This window comes from Pelodiscus sinensis, chromosome 1 (genome assembly GCF_049634645.1).
Source record: "Pelodiscus sinensis isolate JC-2024 chromosome 1, ASM4963464v1, whole genome shotgun sequence".
NCBI classification, from domain to species: Eukaryota; Metazoa; Chordata; order Testudines; family Trionychidae; genus Pelodiscus; species Pelodiscus sinensis.
The window spans coordinates 233,394,888-233,415,425 of record NC_134711.1 but is presented as its reverse complement, the minus strand read 5'-3'; the positions used below and the strand labels follow the sequence as shown (position 1 = coordinate 233,415,425).

Genomic DNA, 20,538 nt, shown 5'->3' with positions numbered 1-20,538 from the left:
GGTTTTTAAATAGGACTCGGAGGAACCAAGTATATCTCCTTTGAAGAACGGCAGTGGCATAATGACTGCTTTAACTGTAAGAAGTGTTCTCTTTCATTAGTGGGCCGCGGCTTCCTCACAGAAAGGGATGACATCCTTTGCCCTGAGTGTGGGAAAGATATTTAAAGTTTAAAACAAGGAGGAAAGCAGAGCTGTGCTTGCAATACTTATTTTTTGAAACATGCAATGTGTACTAGTTTTAGTCAACCATATGAAGACTTTACTCGCTCATCTGTGTTTCTCAGTACCATTCACATCACATCAACTTTTTCCCCTCCGGACTGTCTAAATCTCAAAGTGGATGGGGAGGAGGGCAACAGATGATTTCAGAATCTCTAGATGGATTGTTGATTATTAAGGAGTGATATAGTTAACCAAGATCAGTGCAAGGCTTGACATATGAAATGTGTTGGCTTTTTTTGACATTTTATTTTCTTCACTGAATTTTTAAATATACTAACATGATGTAGTCTGTAAGAGAGTGATATGTTTGAAGGATTACAAAGGCCATGTGATTTAACTTCGTAGGTAGAGATTAAAGGTGAAATTTTTGACCCACTGAAGTAAATGGCAAGACTCCATTTGACTTCAATAGGGCTGACCTTTCAAGCCCAGTGTTCTTAGAATGTGTAATTGCACTGTGCTGTCAAGTGTAGAAGGAGATGAGAATGAGATGAGTGTATTGTTGCTAAAGAATCTGTACCATGCCTTAACTAAGAGAAAATGATTATTAGTCATTGAAGCAGGAATGTTCTGTAACAAATATTTTATTGCATGACTAGATGATCATTGTGTGAAGTACAAATTCTGATTATCAGTACAGTCAAAATGACACTGCATATTGTATTTCTTAAAATAATAAAATAATTTAAAATACATTTTTTATCATTTTGGTTTGTTATTACTTTCAATGTGTCAACATTTTCCTGTGTTCTATAGTATATTAGTATATAGTATATAGATTATAAATAGAGCGCTTCAAAAGTTTAAAAAAGATGCAGTGTAAGCTATATAAATACAATCTATTTCTTCGTAGTAGTAGTATATTTACAGTGTTCTGATAATTGTCCTAAAATGAATGCACCAAAATAGCAGGTAATCTTCCACTAATTTCAACAAGTGGAAGGTTTTCCATACAGAAATGAATACTAATTGAATTGTGTAGAAAATGAAATATCACCCGTTATAATAATTACTGTATGTTCAATTGCTATATTTAATAATCCAGTAAAAAAGATTCTTTTGAAAATAAAGTTTTAAGATAAACTGCAATTTGGGATTGTCTGTCAACTTAGAATCCATATGGCCTTATATAAAAATGTTGAACCAATCCAAAACATTGTGTGATTTTTATAGATAAAACTTAGGAATGTGATTTTTTTGTTTCTCACGTAGTTTATCACGAAAAAGCATTTGCAGACACTGATTTACAGTAGTGTGTTTAGTTTAATTTTTGCTAATAGAAGTTCACAATTACTAGGGATGTATTCTTGTATCACTGAGTCCCTTGTTTGGAAACTCAAGAGTGTGCAGTTCTTACCCCACTCTCTCTACCAATCTGACTCAAGGGGGAAATTCTTTTGTTGCCCCAAACACAGCAGTCAGTTAGACCCTGATCATGTGGGCAACACCCACTACCAGTGTTCCTGATACTCTGTGTGTTTGTGCTGCCACTAAGAAGAGCTTCAGATGCTACCAAGTGGATTAGCAGAGCACCCATGGCCAGGTTTTATTTCTACTGGTGATGCATTCACACATGCCTTGATGCACATAAAAATGTATTCTGTATATGGATGGAAAAGATTAGAGGGAACATCGCACACCACCCAGACACCTGGGAAAAAATTATCTTTAGTCCTCCCCATCTAGTATCCCATCATCAGCCATTTCAGATATTTGCTACCAGCCATCACAAATGGGCTACATGCTCATCAGACTATACCTTCCATAAACTTATCAAGCTCGGTCTTGAAGCTAGCTAGGTTTTTTGGTCCCCTTTATTTTCCTGGAAGGCTGTTCCAGAATTTTACTCCTCTAATGGTTAGAAACCTTTATCTAGTTTCAAGCCTAAACTTATGGATGGCCAGTTTATAGATATGTGTTCGTGTGTCAATACTGGTGCTTAACTTAAATAACTCCTCCCCCTCCCACCTGGTATTTATCCCTCTGATGTTTTTATAGAGAACAATCATATCTTCCCTACTATGTGACCCTTGAAGTAGGTTGTCCATAGTGTGTGTGTGAGACAATGTGTGTGTGTGTGTTTGTGGTGTGCTTGCTGCTTGATGGAAAGATACCGTGCGGCAGATTCTCCATGGTGTGCGGAGACCAGCAGCCTGCTAGGCAAGGCTGAGAGTTGTTAAAGAGGCTTTGATCCCTAATCCACAGGGCAGGGCTTATCAGGAAGGGCAGGGTTTTTAAAAGCCTATTTCTAAGCAATCAGAGGAACTAGTGAACAGAGGAGCTTAGAGGGAAATTGTGGGGAGGGGAGGGCAAAAATACACTTAATATTCTTTAAACATAAAAGTTTAAAAAACCGTCCCACCAAGAGAGTAACAAAATCGAGGAGTAAAAAGAGAATACAGGCAGAAGCCAAGCAGCAGAGTGGGGGCTATTTAGTTTATTGCACCCAATGTAGCATGTATGATTACCTTGCCCTATTGACAGGTGGTGTATATGTGGATATGGTGCAAGGAGCTCCTGGACCCCAGAGACCATGTACAGGCTTTGGAGTCCAGTGTGGCTGAACTGAAGGAGCTAAGGGAGGCAGAAAGGTACACAGATGAGACTTTCTGGGACACAATAGAATGGTCCCAACTCCAGTCAGAAAGCCTCTGTGTTGTTGAGGAGAGTGAAAATCTCAGAGAAGGAGAACATCCAACTGGAGCAGAGGGAAACAATCCTCTAGTTGGGACCTTCTTTCAAGATGATGTTCTGGCATTCTCTTGCACCTGTCCGGAAGACGGAACTAAAGTTATTAAAAGAGAGACACGTGTTAGTAACGGGGGATTTGATCATTAGGAACATATACAGCTGGGTTTGTGATAACCAGGAGTATCTCATGGTGACTTATGTGCCTGGTGCAAGGGATCTAGATAGACTTATGTGCAGTGCTGGGGAGGAGCTGGTGGTCATGATACATGTAGGTACCAGTGACATAGGGAAAGATAGGAGAAAGGTCCTGGAGACCAAATTTAGACTGCAAGGTAAAGTCCAGGATCTCCACAGTAGACAGGAAGAACTGCAGGGTCTCAATGTGTGGAAGAGACAAAGGTACAGTGAGGAGGGATTTCATTTTACTAGGAACCAGGGAACCTTTTGGGGAACCATAGGCCCCACCTAAAACAAAATGGAACCAATTTGCTGGAACTTAAAATTAAAAAAGGTCATAGAGAAGTTTTTAAACAAAGCCGCCTGGTGCAAAAGACCACCTGGATTGGACAGAGACATCTCTTAGGAAATTCATGGAAATTCTCTATGTCCTAATAAGGAGAAGACGGTGGAAGATGATAAAATATGAGTAAGATCTGAAGAGAAACAGTCAAATGCAAAAGGGCACCTTTCAATCATGTCTTGTAATTGCAGATGGCTAAAGAGTGACAAGCATTTAAAGTGATTAACAAACACTGGAAGTCTAAATAATAAGATGGATGAACTAGATTGCCTTGTATTAATGGAGGATATTGATATAATAGGCATCACAGAAACTTGGTGGAATGAGGGTAATTAATGAGAAACAGTCATACCTGGTATCAAATATATCAGAGGGACAGAACAGATCATGCCGGTGGGAGAATGGCACATATGTGAAAGAAAGTGTAGAATCAAATGAAGTAAAAATATTAAATGAACCAAACTGCACCATAAAATTTCTATGGATAGTAATTCCATGCTCTAACACAGGGCTCAGCAATCTTTTCAAACCAAAGAGCCAAACTACATCAAAATTCAGAACAAGTGGTCAACAAAGAACTGTATAGGAATGCCCATTTGCATGACTGAAAATATACAACTTAATATTATTGATAATTGACAATGATTAATAGCAAAAATGAAACTTTGTACACATAGACTATTTAAAGAGACTTCTGCTGTTGCATCTTTTCGCACATTTCTTTCAAGTTTACATCATAACTGGTCAAATCCAGCTTCATGTGCACATTCAGGCTGTCTTCTGTCAGTCTTATGGTGGGAGGCTGGGAATGTGGGGGTTCAGGAGTTTGGAGATGTGGGGGAGTGAGGGGATCAGGGCAGGGGGTTCAGGTGTATGATGGGCTCGGGGTCACCAGCACAGGCTACCCATGGGGGCTGAGCTTGAGCTGTGAGCCATATTTAGCTCCTAAGTGAGTCGTATATGGCTCACAAGCCATAGTTTGCTGACCTCTGCTCTAATAATAAGAATATAGCAGCAGGAGTATATTACCTACCACCTAGGAGGGATGGTGACAGTGAAATGCTAAGGGAGATTAGACAGGTTATAAAAATAAAAAAGCTCAATAATAATGAGGGATTTCAACTATCTCCTTATTGACTGGGCACATATCACTTCAGGACAGGATGCAGGCAATACATTTTTGGCACCTTAAATGGCTGCTTCTTGAAATAGCTGCTTCTTGAAATAGCTGGTACTGGAATTCACAAGAGGAGAGGAAAATTCTTGGTTTGGTCCTAAACTGAGCACAGGATCTGGCCCAAGAAGTGAATATAGCTGGACCACTTCATGACAGTGACCATAATATAATTAAACACCCCCGTGGTGAGGAAAACACTACGCAGCCCATAAAATGTAGCATTTAATTTTCAGCACAGGGGACTACACAAAAATGAGGAAGTTAGTGAAAGAGAAATTAAAAGGCACGATGCCAAATCTCTGCAAGCTGCATGGAAACTTTTTCAAAACACCATAATAGAGACTTAACTTCAGAACCAGGCAAACTGGTAGAAACTATAGTAAAGAACAGAATTGTCAGACACATAGATAACACAATTTGTTGGGGAAAAGTCAACATGGTTTTTGTTTAGGGAAATCATGCCTCGCCAATCTACTAGAATTATTAGAGGGGGTCAACAAGCTTGTGGAAATGGGGGATTCAGTGGATATAGTGTACTTTGATCTCCAGAAAGCCTTTGACAAGATCCTTCACCAAAGGATCTTAAGCAAAGTAAGTTGTCATGGAATAAGAGGGAAGATCCTCTCATGGATTGGTAACTGGCTGAAAGGTAGCAATCATAGGGTAGGAATAAAAGTTCAGTTTTCAGAAAGGAGAGGTAAACAGTAGTGTCCTCCAGGTGTCTGTACTGAAACCTACCCTATTCCACATAATCATAAATAATCTAGAGAAAGAGGTAACCAGTGAGGTGGCAAAATTTACAGATGATACAAAATTGCTCAAAATGTTTAAGTCCACAGCAGACTGCAAAGAGCTTCAAAAGGTTTTCACAGAACTGGGTCAGTGGGAAATAAAATAGCAGACAATTACTTTTTTGATAAATGTGAAGTAGCAGATTGGAAAACATAATCCCAACTATACATATAAAATGATGAGTGGTAAATGCTAATTTAGACCCAAGACAGAGCTCTTGGAGTCATATTGGATAGTTCTTTGAAAACATCCCCTTCAACGTGAAACTATTCCAAAAAGCAAACAATGTTGGGAATCATTAAGAAAGGGATAGATAAGACAGAAAATATATTGCAATTATATAAATCCATGGTATGTCCACATTTTGACTACTGTGTGCAGATGTGGTCATCTCATCTAAAAAAAAAAAGTTGTACTGGAATTAGAACAGGTTCAGAAAAGGACAATGATTAGAGGTATGGAACAACTGCCATATGAGAGAGTTATACATTTTGGACTTTTCAGCTTGGAAAAGGGATGACTAAGGTGGGGGGACATAAAAAGATCTATAAAATCATTACTGGTATGGAGAAAGTAAATAAGGAAAATTATTTACTCCTTCCCATAACACAAGAACTAGGGTTTACCAAATGAAATTAATAGGCAGCAGGTTTCAAACAAAAAAGAGGAAGTCTTATTTCACACACAACCCACAACCTGTGGAACTCCCTGCCAGATGTGAAGGCCAAGACTTTCACAGGGTTTTAAAAAAGCTAGATTCATGGAGGAGAGGTCCATCAATGGCTACTAGCCAGAAAATGGGCAGGAAAGGTGCCTGTAGCTTCTATTTGTCAGGGCTAGGAACAGGCAATGGGATGGATTACTTGATTACTTGTTCTTTTCATTCCCTCTGGGCACCTGGCTCTGACCAAGGCTGGAAGACAGGATACTGGGCTAGGTGGACCTTTGGTCTGACCTAGTATGGCCATTCTTCAGTTCCTTCAGCCTTCTTTTGATTATGTTAAACAAGCCAACCTCCTCTCATAAGGTTGCTTTTCCATTCCTCTAATGGTCTTAATCATCTCTTTCTACACATGTTCCAATTTGAATTCATCTTTCTAAAACATGGGGAATCAGAATTGCACACAGTAGGAACAATATATTTTCTCTATGGGCACGTCTACACTGCACGGTTTTTTCAGAATAAGCTATTTCGGAGGAAATACTCCAAAATAGCTTATTTCAAACTAGATCCTGTGCATTGCCCCTCTTTGCCTTTACTCCCACATCCCTCCCTTCCCCTGCAGAGACAATAAACCACACTTTTTGTTTGGAAACAATAAACTTCGTTTTGTTAGTTGGAGTAAATGTCATTGGGGAGGGACTGGGGAAAGAACCTTGGAGGGGGGGGGGAGGAGAAGGGAGCTGGGGGAGGGAAGGAGAGGCTCAAGGGTGGGGCTGGGAGTTGCACCTGCCTAGGGTGGTCCCACCACTTTGTGTGCAGGGCCCTCCACAGCCACAGAGGGCATTAGGGGGAGAAGCCAGAGGGGTGGCAGGTGGCGTGGGAGCGACAGCAGGAGCGGCCACCAGGAGGTTGACGACTGTGGTGAAGGCTGCGCAGATGGTCTGGCCCTGCTGCAGCAGCTCATGCCAGGTGTTGTGGCACAGCTGGAGATCCTCCTCCAGTCTCCGGTCCTGCCGGTCCATGGAATGCTGCAAAGCTCACACAGCAGCAATGTGCTCCCTCTGGAGGTCCTTGTGGGCTTTCCTCTGCATGCAGGTCATGCAGGTCAGGACGACAGCACGTGGGGTGTTGACCGCTCCCCTCTTGCAGCTAGTCCAGCTGTATAGAACAGAGAGAAGGTCAGTCATCCCTGGAGCCATTGTGTCTGATGCCAGCACGCATCTGAGCCCGAAAAGCCACAGGTCAGACTAAGGTGATGTGCTTCCAGCAAGGCCACCTGAGGCATAGACAGTGGGCCCTTTCCTGCAAGGGCACAGGTGTCCAAGGGGGAGTTTCACTACCCCCACATCCCAGGGACAAGCAGGCCTGGGAAGACTGGAAGTCTGCGGAGGGGACAGGGAACCATGGAGCAGCTGGGCTTCCCTCTGTGCCATGCACATACCAGGTCCAGCAGTGGCAATGTCCCACAGAGAGAGGACTTGTATCCCTGCCCGTGGGAGGAGAGTGGGGCAGGATGGTGGGAGGAGGAGGTTTATGGGAGAAGCAGAAGCTCTTCCACCTCGCCGTGTTGTCCCAGAGAGAGGATACTGCCCCAAGTGTAGGGCACTCCTGAGTGGGTGCATGTCTCCATGTCCCCCACCTCCTTCTAGTGGTGGATGTCCTACCCTGGCATCAGTATGGCAGACTTCTCCAGACCCCCCGTGAGCAAGAGCACAAGGGTCCTCTGTCGCTGAGCACCCCAAACTGCCGCTCCACATGCATCCACGTGCACAGGCTGCTGCATGATCCCCAGGCTGAGAAGGCCAAGCAAGGAGCATGCAGTAGCCCCTCACTGCCTCCACCCGTGTGTGTCTGGGGAAAGTAATGGCACTCACCTGATGGGCCTTCCCCAGCTTCAGATGATGCCCGGGAGACATCCTGGGTTGGGGGTACCGACTCCAGGGCAAGCATGACCTCTTACTGGACGACATGGATATGGTGATGGTCTCATCCAGCTCCTCCTCTTCTTCACAGGCTGTGCCCCCCCAGGAGGGCAATGACATGCATCTCCAGCCCTGAGTCCACAACAAGGCAGGGGGAAGGAACTGACCCCTCCCCTGGAATGTGGTGGTGGTGTGTGTAGTATGGGCAGGATTGCAGTGCTGCCAGAGTGGGAGCTGTGCTCCCTGGGCTTGGCATAGGCCTGTCTTAGCTCCTTTACCTTAAAGTGCACCTGCTGCTGGGTGAGCGTGGCCCTTGGTAGCTATGCGGCCATACATAGCTGCATTCCTGCATCTGGTACAGAGATCCTGGAGGTTTGCTTCTTCTCCCCACACCTCAATGAGGTCCAGGATCTCCACAGCAGACCAGGAGGGCACATGACTCTTCTGTCCCTGGGTAGGGTCCTGGGAGCTGGCTACTGGCTCCCTGGGAGCAGAAGAGGGCTCAGTGGGAGCAACAGGGTTGCTCATGGCAGCCAAAAACACTGCTCTGGCACCTGCTGTGTAGCTCAGGGCTGTCAGGGCCTCCACTTTGCCATGAGACCTTTCCCCAGGGACTGCAGCTCTAAGGGCTGCAGGGGAAGGGGGACTATAGAGTTTTGATGAGTATGGACAGAGTGGCCAGCACGGCACCTGTGGGAGGAGCCAGAAGCCTCTTATTTTGAAATAACTCCAGCTTCCCTGTCTATACATGTCCTGTTCCAAACTAGCTATTTTGGAATAGGCTTTATTCCTCATACAATGAGGTTACAGAACACAGAATAAGACGCCCGTTGTTTCAATATTTTTTTGACATAATGGGCTTGCTGTGTAGACACTCACATAGTTATTTTAGAATAACAGGAGTTATTCCAAAATAATGCTGCTGTGTAGACATGCCCTATATTAATTATATAATCCTCTCTTTCAATTTATTTCTTTAATATAGTTCTTACAGTTGATCACAGTTTTCTGCTCCAACCTCATCCAAATCTGGATACAGAGTAATAGTCTGCAAAACAAGCCAAGTAAATACTTTTTAAGTATATCCAAATTTAAACCTTTATTTTTTGTAACACTATGCCATTGCTCTCATACTTCGTTGCCATTATTTTTGGCTCCAGTGCCTTGCAGCCATGAACAGATATAAAATTTGTATGCGAATCCAATCTACAAACGTAGTCAAAGATACAAAGTCAATTTGCTGGGCTCTATTATTATTGCTGGTGTGGTTAAATGGACTGAAAACTGAGCTCAGGACAAGGGACTTTTCTGAGTCTGTGCACACATCACTGCATAATTCAATTGATAGCTCCATTTCCCCGCCTGTAAAAATGAGATATTTACCTCTTATACAATGCTTTTAAAAAATGGAAGTGCTGTCTGAGCTATTTATCATCAATCATTTTTGTATACCATATATGTGAATTTGATTATCCCATAGAGATGAACCTCTATGTCTTTTTATTGAATCTTATTTCATTGATATCTACCAGTTTCTCCAACGTATCAAGATCATCGTACCTTATTCCATCAAACCTTCCAGAGTTTTCAGTTACTGTGCTTGCTCTCTACCAGATAACTTCTGAACAGGCTGCTCACTATTCTATGGAATCAAATCATAATAAGATTACTGGCAGGGAAAAATTAAACTAACATCTCCAAATATATTTATGAACGGATATTATCTGTTGACCAGTATATGATTTTTTTAAGGTTTAGCCCCAACAGTGAATATATGCCTTTAATCTAGCCACATGCTATTTTTAATTTATAAAATTATTTCTAAGTCTATGCTCAAAATTTAGCTAACAATTCAAGAGCTCAAGAGAACATAGGAGAAATTTGTACAGAAGTCACAATACCATATCCGCCAGGAAAAATTATAATTTTAACTTAGCATACCAACTGTTGCAACATGTGTATTCTTGTCCAACACTAGTGACTATGTGCTAGCAGTGGAATATTATCATGGAAAACAATCAAATGAAGGGAGACCCCTGGCAGTAACTTCAAGAATGATGGCCATGTCAGACAGCGAATACACTCTTTATGCACTTTTCAGATGGAAAGTAATATGTATTCAGCAGGAATTGGAGATCAGTCAGCTAATTATACCACACATCCTTTCAAAATATAAAAATTTCCTTGTCATTGTTATAGATGCAAATTAACTTTCAGAATAAAGAGAGGGAAAAAAATGCTGGAAATCTTTGTACCCAACATGGGTTACTTATTACCTGCAGTGAAGTGTCTTTAAAAACTAAAATCAGTAGAGCAGTGCAGTGTGTACAGGTATCACTCACATAAATGATTAGTTCACAGTTCAGTTTGCATAATCACATTCTTTAATGAAGATTAAAAAACCCAGTCAGTCCCAAACTACAGGCAGTCCCCGGGTTACATGGATCCGACTTACATCGGATCCCTACTTACAAACGGGATGAGGCAACCCCGCACTAGCTGCTTCCCCCCAGCAGACCAGGGAGACGCGGAGCGGCTTCTCTCAGCAGACACCTCAGCTTGAGAATAAAGGACTGAGGGAAGTGAGGTGTGGGAGAATAAAACTGAGCTCTGGAGAAATGTTTGGCTAGAGTTTCCCCTACAATATGTACCAGTTCCGACTTACATACAAATTCAACTTAAGAACAAACCTACAGTCCCTATCTTGTACATAACCCGGGGACTGCCTGTATTACTTTTGGTTTTACAGTATCAGCTAAGTGAATCCTATTTTTACCACCACTGACTTACTACATGAGCAAAAATGCACTTACCACTTTTACAATACTACACATTTAGGTCCTTATATTGCATCGATCAAATAGTGTCTGATCATGGTACTGATTGCATTTCAGATGATTCTTCAGACAGCATAGTAGAAGAGAGATATCTTAGGTACTGTAAGTAATTTATTCAAAAAATATAGTGGCAGTTGCCCTTTGAGCTTTATGTATGGAAACCTTAGGCACAGGTGAAATATCTTTTTTCTACATGCTTTCAGAATAGATCACTTGTTTTCTGTATCCATGCTAAGGATGTTAAGGACTAGTCGATTATATGCTTATCGGATAGTTGAGTTGACTAGTTGATTCTGCCTCTATCAGATAGAGGCAGCAAAGGGAGGGGGAAAGGAGTACTAAAGCGGCAGCACAGAACGGAGCTGACCCCAGGCTCCATGCGGCTAAATGTTTCAAAGCAGCGCTGCATTGAGCTGACCCCAGGCTCTGTGCAGCACTGCCCCTTTAAAACGCCGCCGCAGCATTTGCATGGAGCCCGGGATCAGCTGGGGACTCCCCAGTTGATCTTGGGTTCCAGCACAGCACACAGAGTCCGGGGTCAGCTGGGGAGTCCCCAGCTGACCTCGGGTTCCACAGAGATGCCATGCAGAGCCCAGGATCAGTCGGGGAGTCCCCAGCTGACCCGGGTTCCACGTGGCATTTCAACGCTGTCCCCAGCTGACCTTCAGCTCCATGAGGGCGCTTCTGCCTTGAAATTCACAAGAGCTCCTGCTGGGGACTCTTGTACATTTCAAAGCTGGCACCCACATGCAGCCCAGTCAGTGGGACTTCCCACTGGCCCCTGGCTGCGAACGGAGTTCCATATTCCTCCTTTGAAAGGTGTAAGAGCCCCACCTTGTTAAAAATAGCCAGGAGAACATAAAACATTGGCTTACATCTAATGTCCTGTCAACATTTTTTTAATTTCATGCTAACTCGGCAATGTATTTCAGATCAAATAATAGTTTTAAACAGGTTGTGCTAGGGACTTAAACTTCTTAACAGTATTCTTTTTTTAAAAATTAGGCACAATTATTAGAACTGGTTTTGAAGTTATTACTGAAACTTTGCAAATTGCACCAGAAGCTACTGTTTAAAAGCAATGAAAAAAATTATGAAGTTACAGCAACTCATTTCTACTGCAGAGAACTGGACCAGGTATAAGTAGTTCAAATGAAACCCTAGAATTCATGTTTAAATCTCTCTGAGCTATACAGAGAAGAGAGTGGTGACTTCTGGTGAGTGTATAGGTGTAGGAGAAACAAAGCCCTAAAGAATCAATTTTGGAAAGGATAATGAATGAAGCCTTTGGGAGCAGCCATGGACAGGAACTGAGTTAGGAATATAGTTTCAAGAAAGCAGATTGGAACATTGGCATTTCAAAGCAAATATGGAGGCACAGACTAACATAGGCTTTTATGAATCCCCCTGACTTATCTTTCAAGGAGCCAAAACTGAAGACGAGACAGAATGGAAAATTTTGCAAGGAGAATCGTAAAGAAATTTCCTCTCTAAAGCCCCTCCTCTGGGTTTTACTGTCAGCTGTGAAAAAGCTAGAACTGGCCTAGTTTTTTCAATATCTTGTTTAGTCAGGAACAGAACTAGGGATTTTAATGGTTAGCTGGTTAAATGGTTACTCGGTAAGCGTAACCCTTAACTGGGAGCGGGGGCAGAACCATGGCAGTAGTAGCAGTCCCTGTGGGGGGGAGGTTGGAAACTGTGGCAACAGCCCAGTGAGGGCCGCTTTAGCCTGACCCCAGCCCACACCTCTTTAATTGGTTAAACAGAATGCCAACACCATATTCAACTGTTTAACCAATTAAATGGGATTTTGCATCACTAAACAAAACCCCTTTGATTTGCTTTTAAAATGAGCAGCATGCAGCCATGTAACCATTTATTTTGAGAGGAGAAAATATCAGAAAGGTAATCTGTATAAAATTAAACATTTTAAAATGTAAGTATAGATCAATGTATGTTTAATCTGAACCACTTCTAGATACATAAGCAGAGGTGGTAAGTCTACTTAAAAATCTAGCATCACCCATGCTACACAAAGCCAGTCCTTTGCTGGAGCATAGTTGAGGAGGTCTCATCGCAAAACTGTAGAATGTAAAGAAAGGATATCTGAACAAATAGCTCTATTAATCATTGGTCTACTTCTTCAATGGAGCTGTATATTTGGTCAAAATGATTTGTAAATCATTCTTTAAGCTATATTAAGTATTGTGGTGGTCTGTAAGCTATCCATATAGCTGACAATCAATAAAGTTGTTAAAAAATGACACCTCAGGAATATGAAAAAAATGAGTTGCCAATTTACTTCTGTTAATGAAATATCTGTTTGAAAATTTATGTATCAAATATTTAGAAAACATTGCAGCCATAAGCTGCACATAAAAGTTGTCACACAGGGTATTATACGCAAACTGGTAATATGCTGGTCATTAACAGGAATGTAAAATGTAACTGTGTAACCAATACATTTTTAACTAGGAATTATGGATGAAGGGGGGTGTTAAGTGGGGGACACACCACTGCTGGCTCCACACAGCCACATGCCAGCCCCCTTGTCTGGGAGTCAGCGGACAACCCCCAGTGCCGGGGTCCGTTCCGGGGCAGCAATAGAGTCCAGGGCTCCAGTATAACAGCACTGGGATAGTTTTGTAACAAACCAAGAATAAGTGTATTAACAAAAAAACATAAGTTTGAATAAGTTAAGAGTGAAAGAAACTGAATATCTGAGAACTGACTGAAGGTCAGAAACCTCCTTAAACAAAAAAATAACTTTCTGAATTTGTTTTAGTGACTGGCCAAGTTACAAGCAAAACATGTTATCTTCCATATCTCTTTCACTCTTGACTCAAACCTACGTTCTTTGTTAATAAATTTATTTTTGTTTTGTTGCAAAACTATCACAGTGCTGTTATACTGGAGTGAAGCGATAAGTCTTCAACTATCTATCAGACAAACGTGTGCAGTCTTTTTAGAGGCAGCAAACTTAACTTCTGTGAATATCTACAGAGAACACTGCAGAAGGACATCTCCAGGGAACCTGGATTCACAGTCACCTTTAAGGTAAGTCCTGAAGCATTTGTTTGCAAGGGATAAGTTGATGCATCAGGGAGCTGAAACAGAGATCAGCAGCAATACTCACTATTCCTGTGGCAGAGTGGTAACTAAGGGCACGTCTAGACTACGTTTTAATTTTGAAAGAGGATATGCAAATTCTACTGGAATTTGTATATCGACTTCTGATTGCTTTTTCAAAAGCAGGTCTTTCGAAAGTGAAAGTAGTCTGGACATGGGTTTTTTTTGGGAAAAAAAACCCCGCTCTTCCTAAAAAAATTAGGTTTACGGGGTTTTTCGAAAAAGGGTTTTTTTTCCTGAAAGAACCTGCATCCAGACTACTTTAACTTTCAAAAACCTGCTTTCAAAAAAGCGATCGGAAGACAATATGCAAATTCCCACAGAATTTGCATATCCTCTTTCGAAATTAAAATGTAATCTAGACATGCCCATAGTGAGTCACAATTCTGGTTGCCTGAGCAAGATGTCAAAATAAAGAAAAGTGTAACATTGACTAAAATTACAAACCACAATATTGCAAACACTTATGCACATGCTTAACTTTATGGAGTAGCCTCAGTGACTGAGTACTCTTCAGCATCACTATTTCAACTAAATAGGCTTAAATTACATTACGGAATTGATCTATACTACTTACATGATTATATTTAATTCAGTTTATTTAAATAGGATAAAACTACTTAAAAGACCACTCTTTACATACAAAATGTACATTAATTTGAAACTTTGCTATACTGAAGTATAAAACCTGCACACAGGTTTTAGTGTTTAGTAAAAGGATACGGGCACACAATATTTAAAAAAACATACATCATTCTATTTTACAGCATTCAGACATGCCTTTGATTCCACAATAATGAATGGGAAACTCCTGTCACAATTATGTCTGATGTAGACTACTGTTCATATTTTTAATATATATACACACATTTTAAAAATTCAAAGTAAGCTTTCAGATTGGTGCTGACAGCATTTTAAACTGGCTCATTAAGCCAACCAAAAGGTCTTTTCGTGTTTAAATTCAGTGGAGGAAAAGCTTTAATATTAGAGGTACACAGATTTCATGTTAATTGTTGCATAGAAACGTCACTATTTACCACATACACCAAAGTAGGTGCAGGATCAGGCCCACTAAACCACTGGAATCAATGGCCCACTGTCATTGATTTTAATGAACATAGGACCAGATCCAGTGTGCTACACCACACAATAACCTAGATGGAATCCACTGGGATTCAAAGAAAAACCAACAATCTTATTTCAAAACGGTCACAGGTAGGAGAGAGGCAAAACATTGCTAAGAGTATAGTATTCTAACTCTCAGTGCCATGACTGGTACCTCTTGATGTGCTGTTGATAGGAGAGTGCTGGCCTGCATTCCGTGATTTCCCACTTTATTTTAACAGGCATTATTGTAACAAAAGAAGCTTGTTGCATACACACACAGAAATGTGTATATATAAGAGCATGGCACTAATCCATTCATTACTTTTCCTCAGATTCATACTGAATACAGATTCTAATGTGCTTCCATGTGCATTTTTTAATCTCAAATGACTATAGAAGCTTCAATTTGAAGCAAAGATTTTACATAGTTCATCTATTACCAACTTAATCTGTATTTTAATTGTAATACAAATACAATTCTGTAGTTTTGTTCTGTATAACAAAAATAATAATAGTTTCCCTAGAATAAAATCTGTCAATAGGATGATGTTACACTATATTGTTTAAGTAACTATCTTCTGGAAACCAAGCAGGGTTTGGATACACAATCTTTCATACCACTTGGAACCTCAACAATTGTGTTAAAGGTATTTAGAGCCAGAACATGACCTACTCAACTGAATTTAGTTAAACAGCATAAAATATGAACATTTATAAGGTCACATAGGTGTCTTACAAGGATACGTAGGAGATGAACTATAATATACTTGAAAATTCAAAAGTAGTATTTTTTAGTTTCTTGCAACATCACCATCTTTGGAAGGGGAAGTGAAACCACTCAGTACAAGACGGTAAACACTTTTAAGGTGATTGGTGAGAATAGGATTCCAATTTTATATTAGGAAGCTTTCAAACTTGTTAAGAAAACTCCATAATAATGTGAATCCCTGTATATTTTAAAGAAAAATGTACTTCAAATATGTACTTCAACTGTTTTGAACTATAGGAGTGATATATTTTACATTTCTAGGACCCCCAAAAATTCATGGCCATGTTACATGCTGGATTTTCTTCTTTGCTTCTGTAGGTTTCAGGTCATTCTGGAATAGAAGAAAATATACAAATAATATTAGAGGTGTTGCAGTAGACAGTATTTAGTAATTACTGTACTATATCGAGGGGTGGTTAGTTGAACACTTCAGCACTATATGCACCATAACAACAACTTTCTGTTGCCATCTTCTGGAGAAAGCTAAAAGGTCAGGCTTATCCAGAAAGTAAAAAGTAAGCAGGAGAACTATAAAAGCTGATGAATTTAATCTCTTGCAAATTCACCCTTTTTTTGTTGTGGTGAGACAGAGCAGTTTACCAAAAGTATCCCTCTCATTATGCAAACATGAGTAATTTGGAATACATCCATATAAAAAATTCTTAGACTAAAGTTGAACCCATGAAGAATTCTTTAAAGCAAATACAGGAATGTAATCTATTCTTCAAATAATTAAATCTATTTTAAAACGAATATTCAAAATGATGTTCTATTCTAAAAACAATTATAATACACTTGCATAAAATTGTTGAAAAATTACCATTAGAAGATAAAACAGGTATTTCTTTACACTACAACATATAAATGAGGAACCCATTGCTTAAGCCTTTGGGTGTATTTGCAAGTTTGAGAATAAAAAAAGTCTCCATGCAGACAATCTCCAAGTCAATCTCCAACAATCATCAAGAATAAGAAACAAAATAGAGGACTATGTAGCACTTTAAAGACTAACAAGATGGTTTATTAGCTCATGAGCTTTCGTGGGCCAGACCCACTTAGTGATCTGAGGAAGTGGGTCTGGCCCACGAAAGCTCATCATCTAATAAACCATCTTGTTAGTCTTTAAAGTGCTACATAGTCCTGTATTTTGTTTCAGCTACACCAGACTAACATGGCTACATTTCTATCACAAGAATAAGAAGGAACTGAGAAACAATTACTCCAATTGGCTAAGCAGGCAAAAGCCGGGATAAACAGACTGGTTTTGCACCACACTCCGAAAAGCAAACTAGCTCTGACAGAGCATAATAAAAGATAAGGACACAGATTCAAGTGCACTTCAACATGACACTGACACCACACTTTGATGCATAGACCTAGGTGTTATGAGCAACAATTCAGCTGATCTCAGGTACTGGAAGTTGCAAAGAGATGGTCTTTAATCAGAACACAGACAGACACTTTACAAATTAACACTTTACTATGAGTAGTTCTTAACAAAGGGGGAGGGAGGAAAAAAAAAAGCATCAGCATGATTGAAATGGCAAGTGCCAATATCTTGAGTTTCATACTAGTGCAACCATCTGCCACTTCAAGTCTTGCCAAGGACCAATGTTAAAACTGTTTTGCCAGTTTAATGGTGCACAGTAACTTTCCCAATGACAAAATACAGGACTATTTGATCTGAGGAAGTGGGTCTGGCTCACAAAAGCTCATCATCTAATAAACCATCTTGTCAGTCTTTAAAGTGCTACATAGTCCTGTATTTTGCTTCAGCTACACCAGACTAACACGGCTACATTTCTATCACTTTCCCAATGACACTGTCTCTCGTATGTTGAAGATTCTTTACCACTTTATTATGTGTATGGTTTTCTTTAATTATGAAAAGTCTGCTTACGACTAACAATCTGTTCACCAAATTACTGCAAAACAGGAAGTCATTTATTCTGCCAGGAGATATATCCCTCTTAAAATTACAATGATCAATTAACAGATACAAATATATAACATTTACTACCACTCAAACTATGCACATGGAAATCACTTCCCAAACAACCAAAAATACACAGGAATGTAGGACAGGAAGCAAAAGACAGTATTATCAAATTAAAATTGAATGAGGAATTTGGGCTGTACTGACAGCATGTGGTAGCTCAGGGCTTGTCTACACTACAGAGAAAATTGAAGCTGCGCCAAAACATGATTTAGGATACTTTTTTATTCCAACTACATAATTAACATTGCTCGAGTTAACTTTCACCTTTAGTATAGGTCAGGCCTCAGGGACTAACCAACATTAATTCCTACTTTATACTTTTCTTCTAAAAACTCTGAAGCTATTCATTAATTAATAGTAAAGTTAAATTAAACCACTTGCCCAGTTGTTAAAGCTCGATTCAGCAAGATACTTAAATACATATGTAACTTTAAGTATGAGTACTGACACTGACTTCTCACACTTTAATTTAAGCACATTTTTAAATATCTTGCTATAATGGATCCTAAATCAGTGTAAAACTACAAAACTGCAGTAAAGATTTTGATTTCAAGAATGTCAACAGTAAACTCTGTACCTGAATTTAAATATTTAAGTGAACAAAACCTGCTGATGTACCACACAGCAGCTTTGTGCTGTGAACCAAACAAATTTCAAAACCTATTTAAGTCTGGACATGGTCAGTATCTAAGGGTATGTCTACACTAGCTCGGTAATTCGAGCTAGGCAGGCAAATGAGGGCAACCGGAGTTGCAAATAAAGCCAGGGATTTAAATATCCTGGGCTTCATTTGCATCTTCCCGGGCACCGCTATTTTTAAATCCCCCTTAGTCCGAACTCCGTGCCCGCGGCTACATGCGGCACGAGTAGGTAGTTCGAATTAGGATCTCTAATTCGAACTACCATTACTCCTTGGACTTCATTTGCAACTCCGGTTGCCCTCATTTGCCTACCTAGCTCGAACTACCGAGCTAGTGTAGACATACCCTAAAAGACCTCTACAGAGCACTGAAATAGTTCAGTGATGTTGTCAGTAAGGGTCTCTTCCTGCTAGGTCAGCGTTTATCCAGGAGGCCTTTGAAATACTGCTGGAAGAGCTGATTGAGATTAAACACACAAATGAGTATGTGAGCACTCAATTTCCAAGGAATTCTCCATAGAAATCAAGTTCCCCGTCTAAGACAGGGATACATTATTTTATCTGGCTTCCTTTGATAAAGTTTTGAAATATGTAGATGGGCCAAATGTCGGAAAAGCCTCTTCCGAAAAAAGCTACACAATTTGCTTATCTTTTCCCTGGAAGAACTGTATAGTCTAGACCAGGGTTTCCCAACCTATGGGTCGGGACCCAAATACAGGTCGCCAGGTGTCTCCCCAGGTGGCTCTTAAGTAGCCATTCACACATTTTTTGAATTGTCCTGGGTCACCAAGTCTGCCTGACTTGTCAAAATGGGTTCCCATCTGAAAAGGTTTGGAAACCGCTGGTCTAGACACAGCCTTAGGGTGTGTCTAGACTACAGGGTTTTGTCGACAAAAGTGGACTTTTGTCGACAAAACTATACCTGCGTCTACACTACCGCTGAGTTCTGTCGACACAACGTCGACAGAACTCAGCAGTTTTGTCGACGCTGGTAAACCTCATTTTATGAGGAATAACTCCTTCTGTCGACAGAGTTTCTGTTGACAGAAGGTGTTATTGCAAGTAAACTGTCCTTTGCGTCTACACTACCATGTCGACAAAGCAGCTTGCTTTGTCGACAGAACTGAATGTAGTGTAGACGCTCTTTGTCGACAGAAGTTTTGTCGACAGTATCTGTTGACAAAACTTCTGTCGACAAAAGCCTGTAGTCTAGACGTACCCTTAGAGAGAGGCAGCAGGGGGAAAGGAGGGAAAGAACCGGTGCTGGGGGAAGCCAGTGCTTGGGGGGCGGGAGGGGGAGCTGGCTTAAAAGCCAGTTCCCCCCACAACATCTGGAAAGGGGGCATCGGCACAGCAGGGAACTAGCAACACACTAGCAGGGCTCTTGCTACATTTCAAAATCAGAACACAGCAGGGAGCACGGGTGAGTGGGGGCCTGTGCTCCCTGTGCACTTTGCTTTTGAAATGTACATTTTCAAAGCAGGGGGCCAGTGGGGGACTCAAGTTACTTCTCCATTGCATCAAACATGAAAAGGAAGACACATAGTTCAAGGCCCTTTGCACCCAGTCCCCCAACCTATCATGTCTCACAGGCTGTCACAATGCCAATTCCTGCCTTTGATTCACAAATGACAGCAGCCTTCACTGCCCACTTAAGTTTTCAAACATAACCATGCTTTCTCCCATGCTACTCATCATGCACGAGAAGCTCCCCACAACATCCACATAGCAACCTCATTGTACTCCTTCAAATTCCTTCTGAAACTCTTCTTTGCTGAAATGCTGTTACCCCAGAATTGATGCTATGTCAAACCAAAATTTAATCAATCTAATTGCATCCATATTGAGTATTTTCAGCCATCATGAATAAAGAAAATAGAATACTACATACTCAAGGATTAATTTGGACAAGATAGATTTGAGGAAGCAAATACTAGCTGTAGACTTGTAGTTTCCCTTAATCAGGATGGGAGGAGGAGAGAAAGTTTCCACAAATTATGAAGCTGAAAAAAATAAGTGGATCAAGACCTTGAGCTTGGGTGCCTTTGAGACAGAAGCTTGTTGTGGCT

General features: G+C 40.7%; 2 protein-coding genes across 12 annotated transcripts in view; one reads left to right on the top strand and one right to left on the bottom strand.

Annotated features, from left to right (window-relative positions):
• Positions 1-890, top strand: part of FHL2 (four and a half LIM domains 2) — a 222,061-nt gene extending 221,171 nt beyond the window's left edge. For 8 of the 10 annotated variants that reach the window (XM_075917713.1, XM_075917692.1, XM_075917714.1 and 5 more), the window contains one exon: positions 14-889. In XM_075917713.1, the coding sequence (XP_075773828.1) occupies positions 14-165 (152 nt within the window). In that variant the 3' untranslated portion in view covers positions 166-889. Of the gene's footprint in view, positions 1-13 lie in introns of all 10 variants that reach the window. The other 2 variants (XM_025180387.2, XM_075917715.1) reach the window with 2 other exon arrangements.
• Positions 891-1,335: 445 nt separating this feature from the next.
• C1H2orf49 (chromosome 1 C2orf49 homolog) overlaps positions 1,336-20,538 on the bottom strand; it is a 34,478-nt gene continuing 15,275 nt past the window's right edge. Inside the window, exon 3 of one of the 2 annotated variants that reach the window (XM_075917719.1) lies at positions 1,336-16,161. In XM_075917719.1, coding sequence (XP_075773834.1) covers positions 16,105-16,161 — 57 coding nt within the window. In that variant the 3' untranslated portion in view covers positions 1,336-16,104. The remainder of the gene's footprint in view (positions 16,162-20,538) is intronic. The other variant, XM_075917716.1, reaches the window with a different exon arrangement.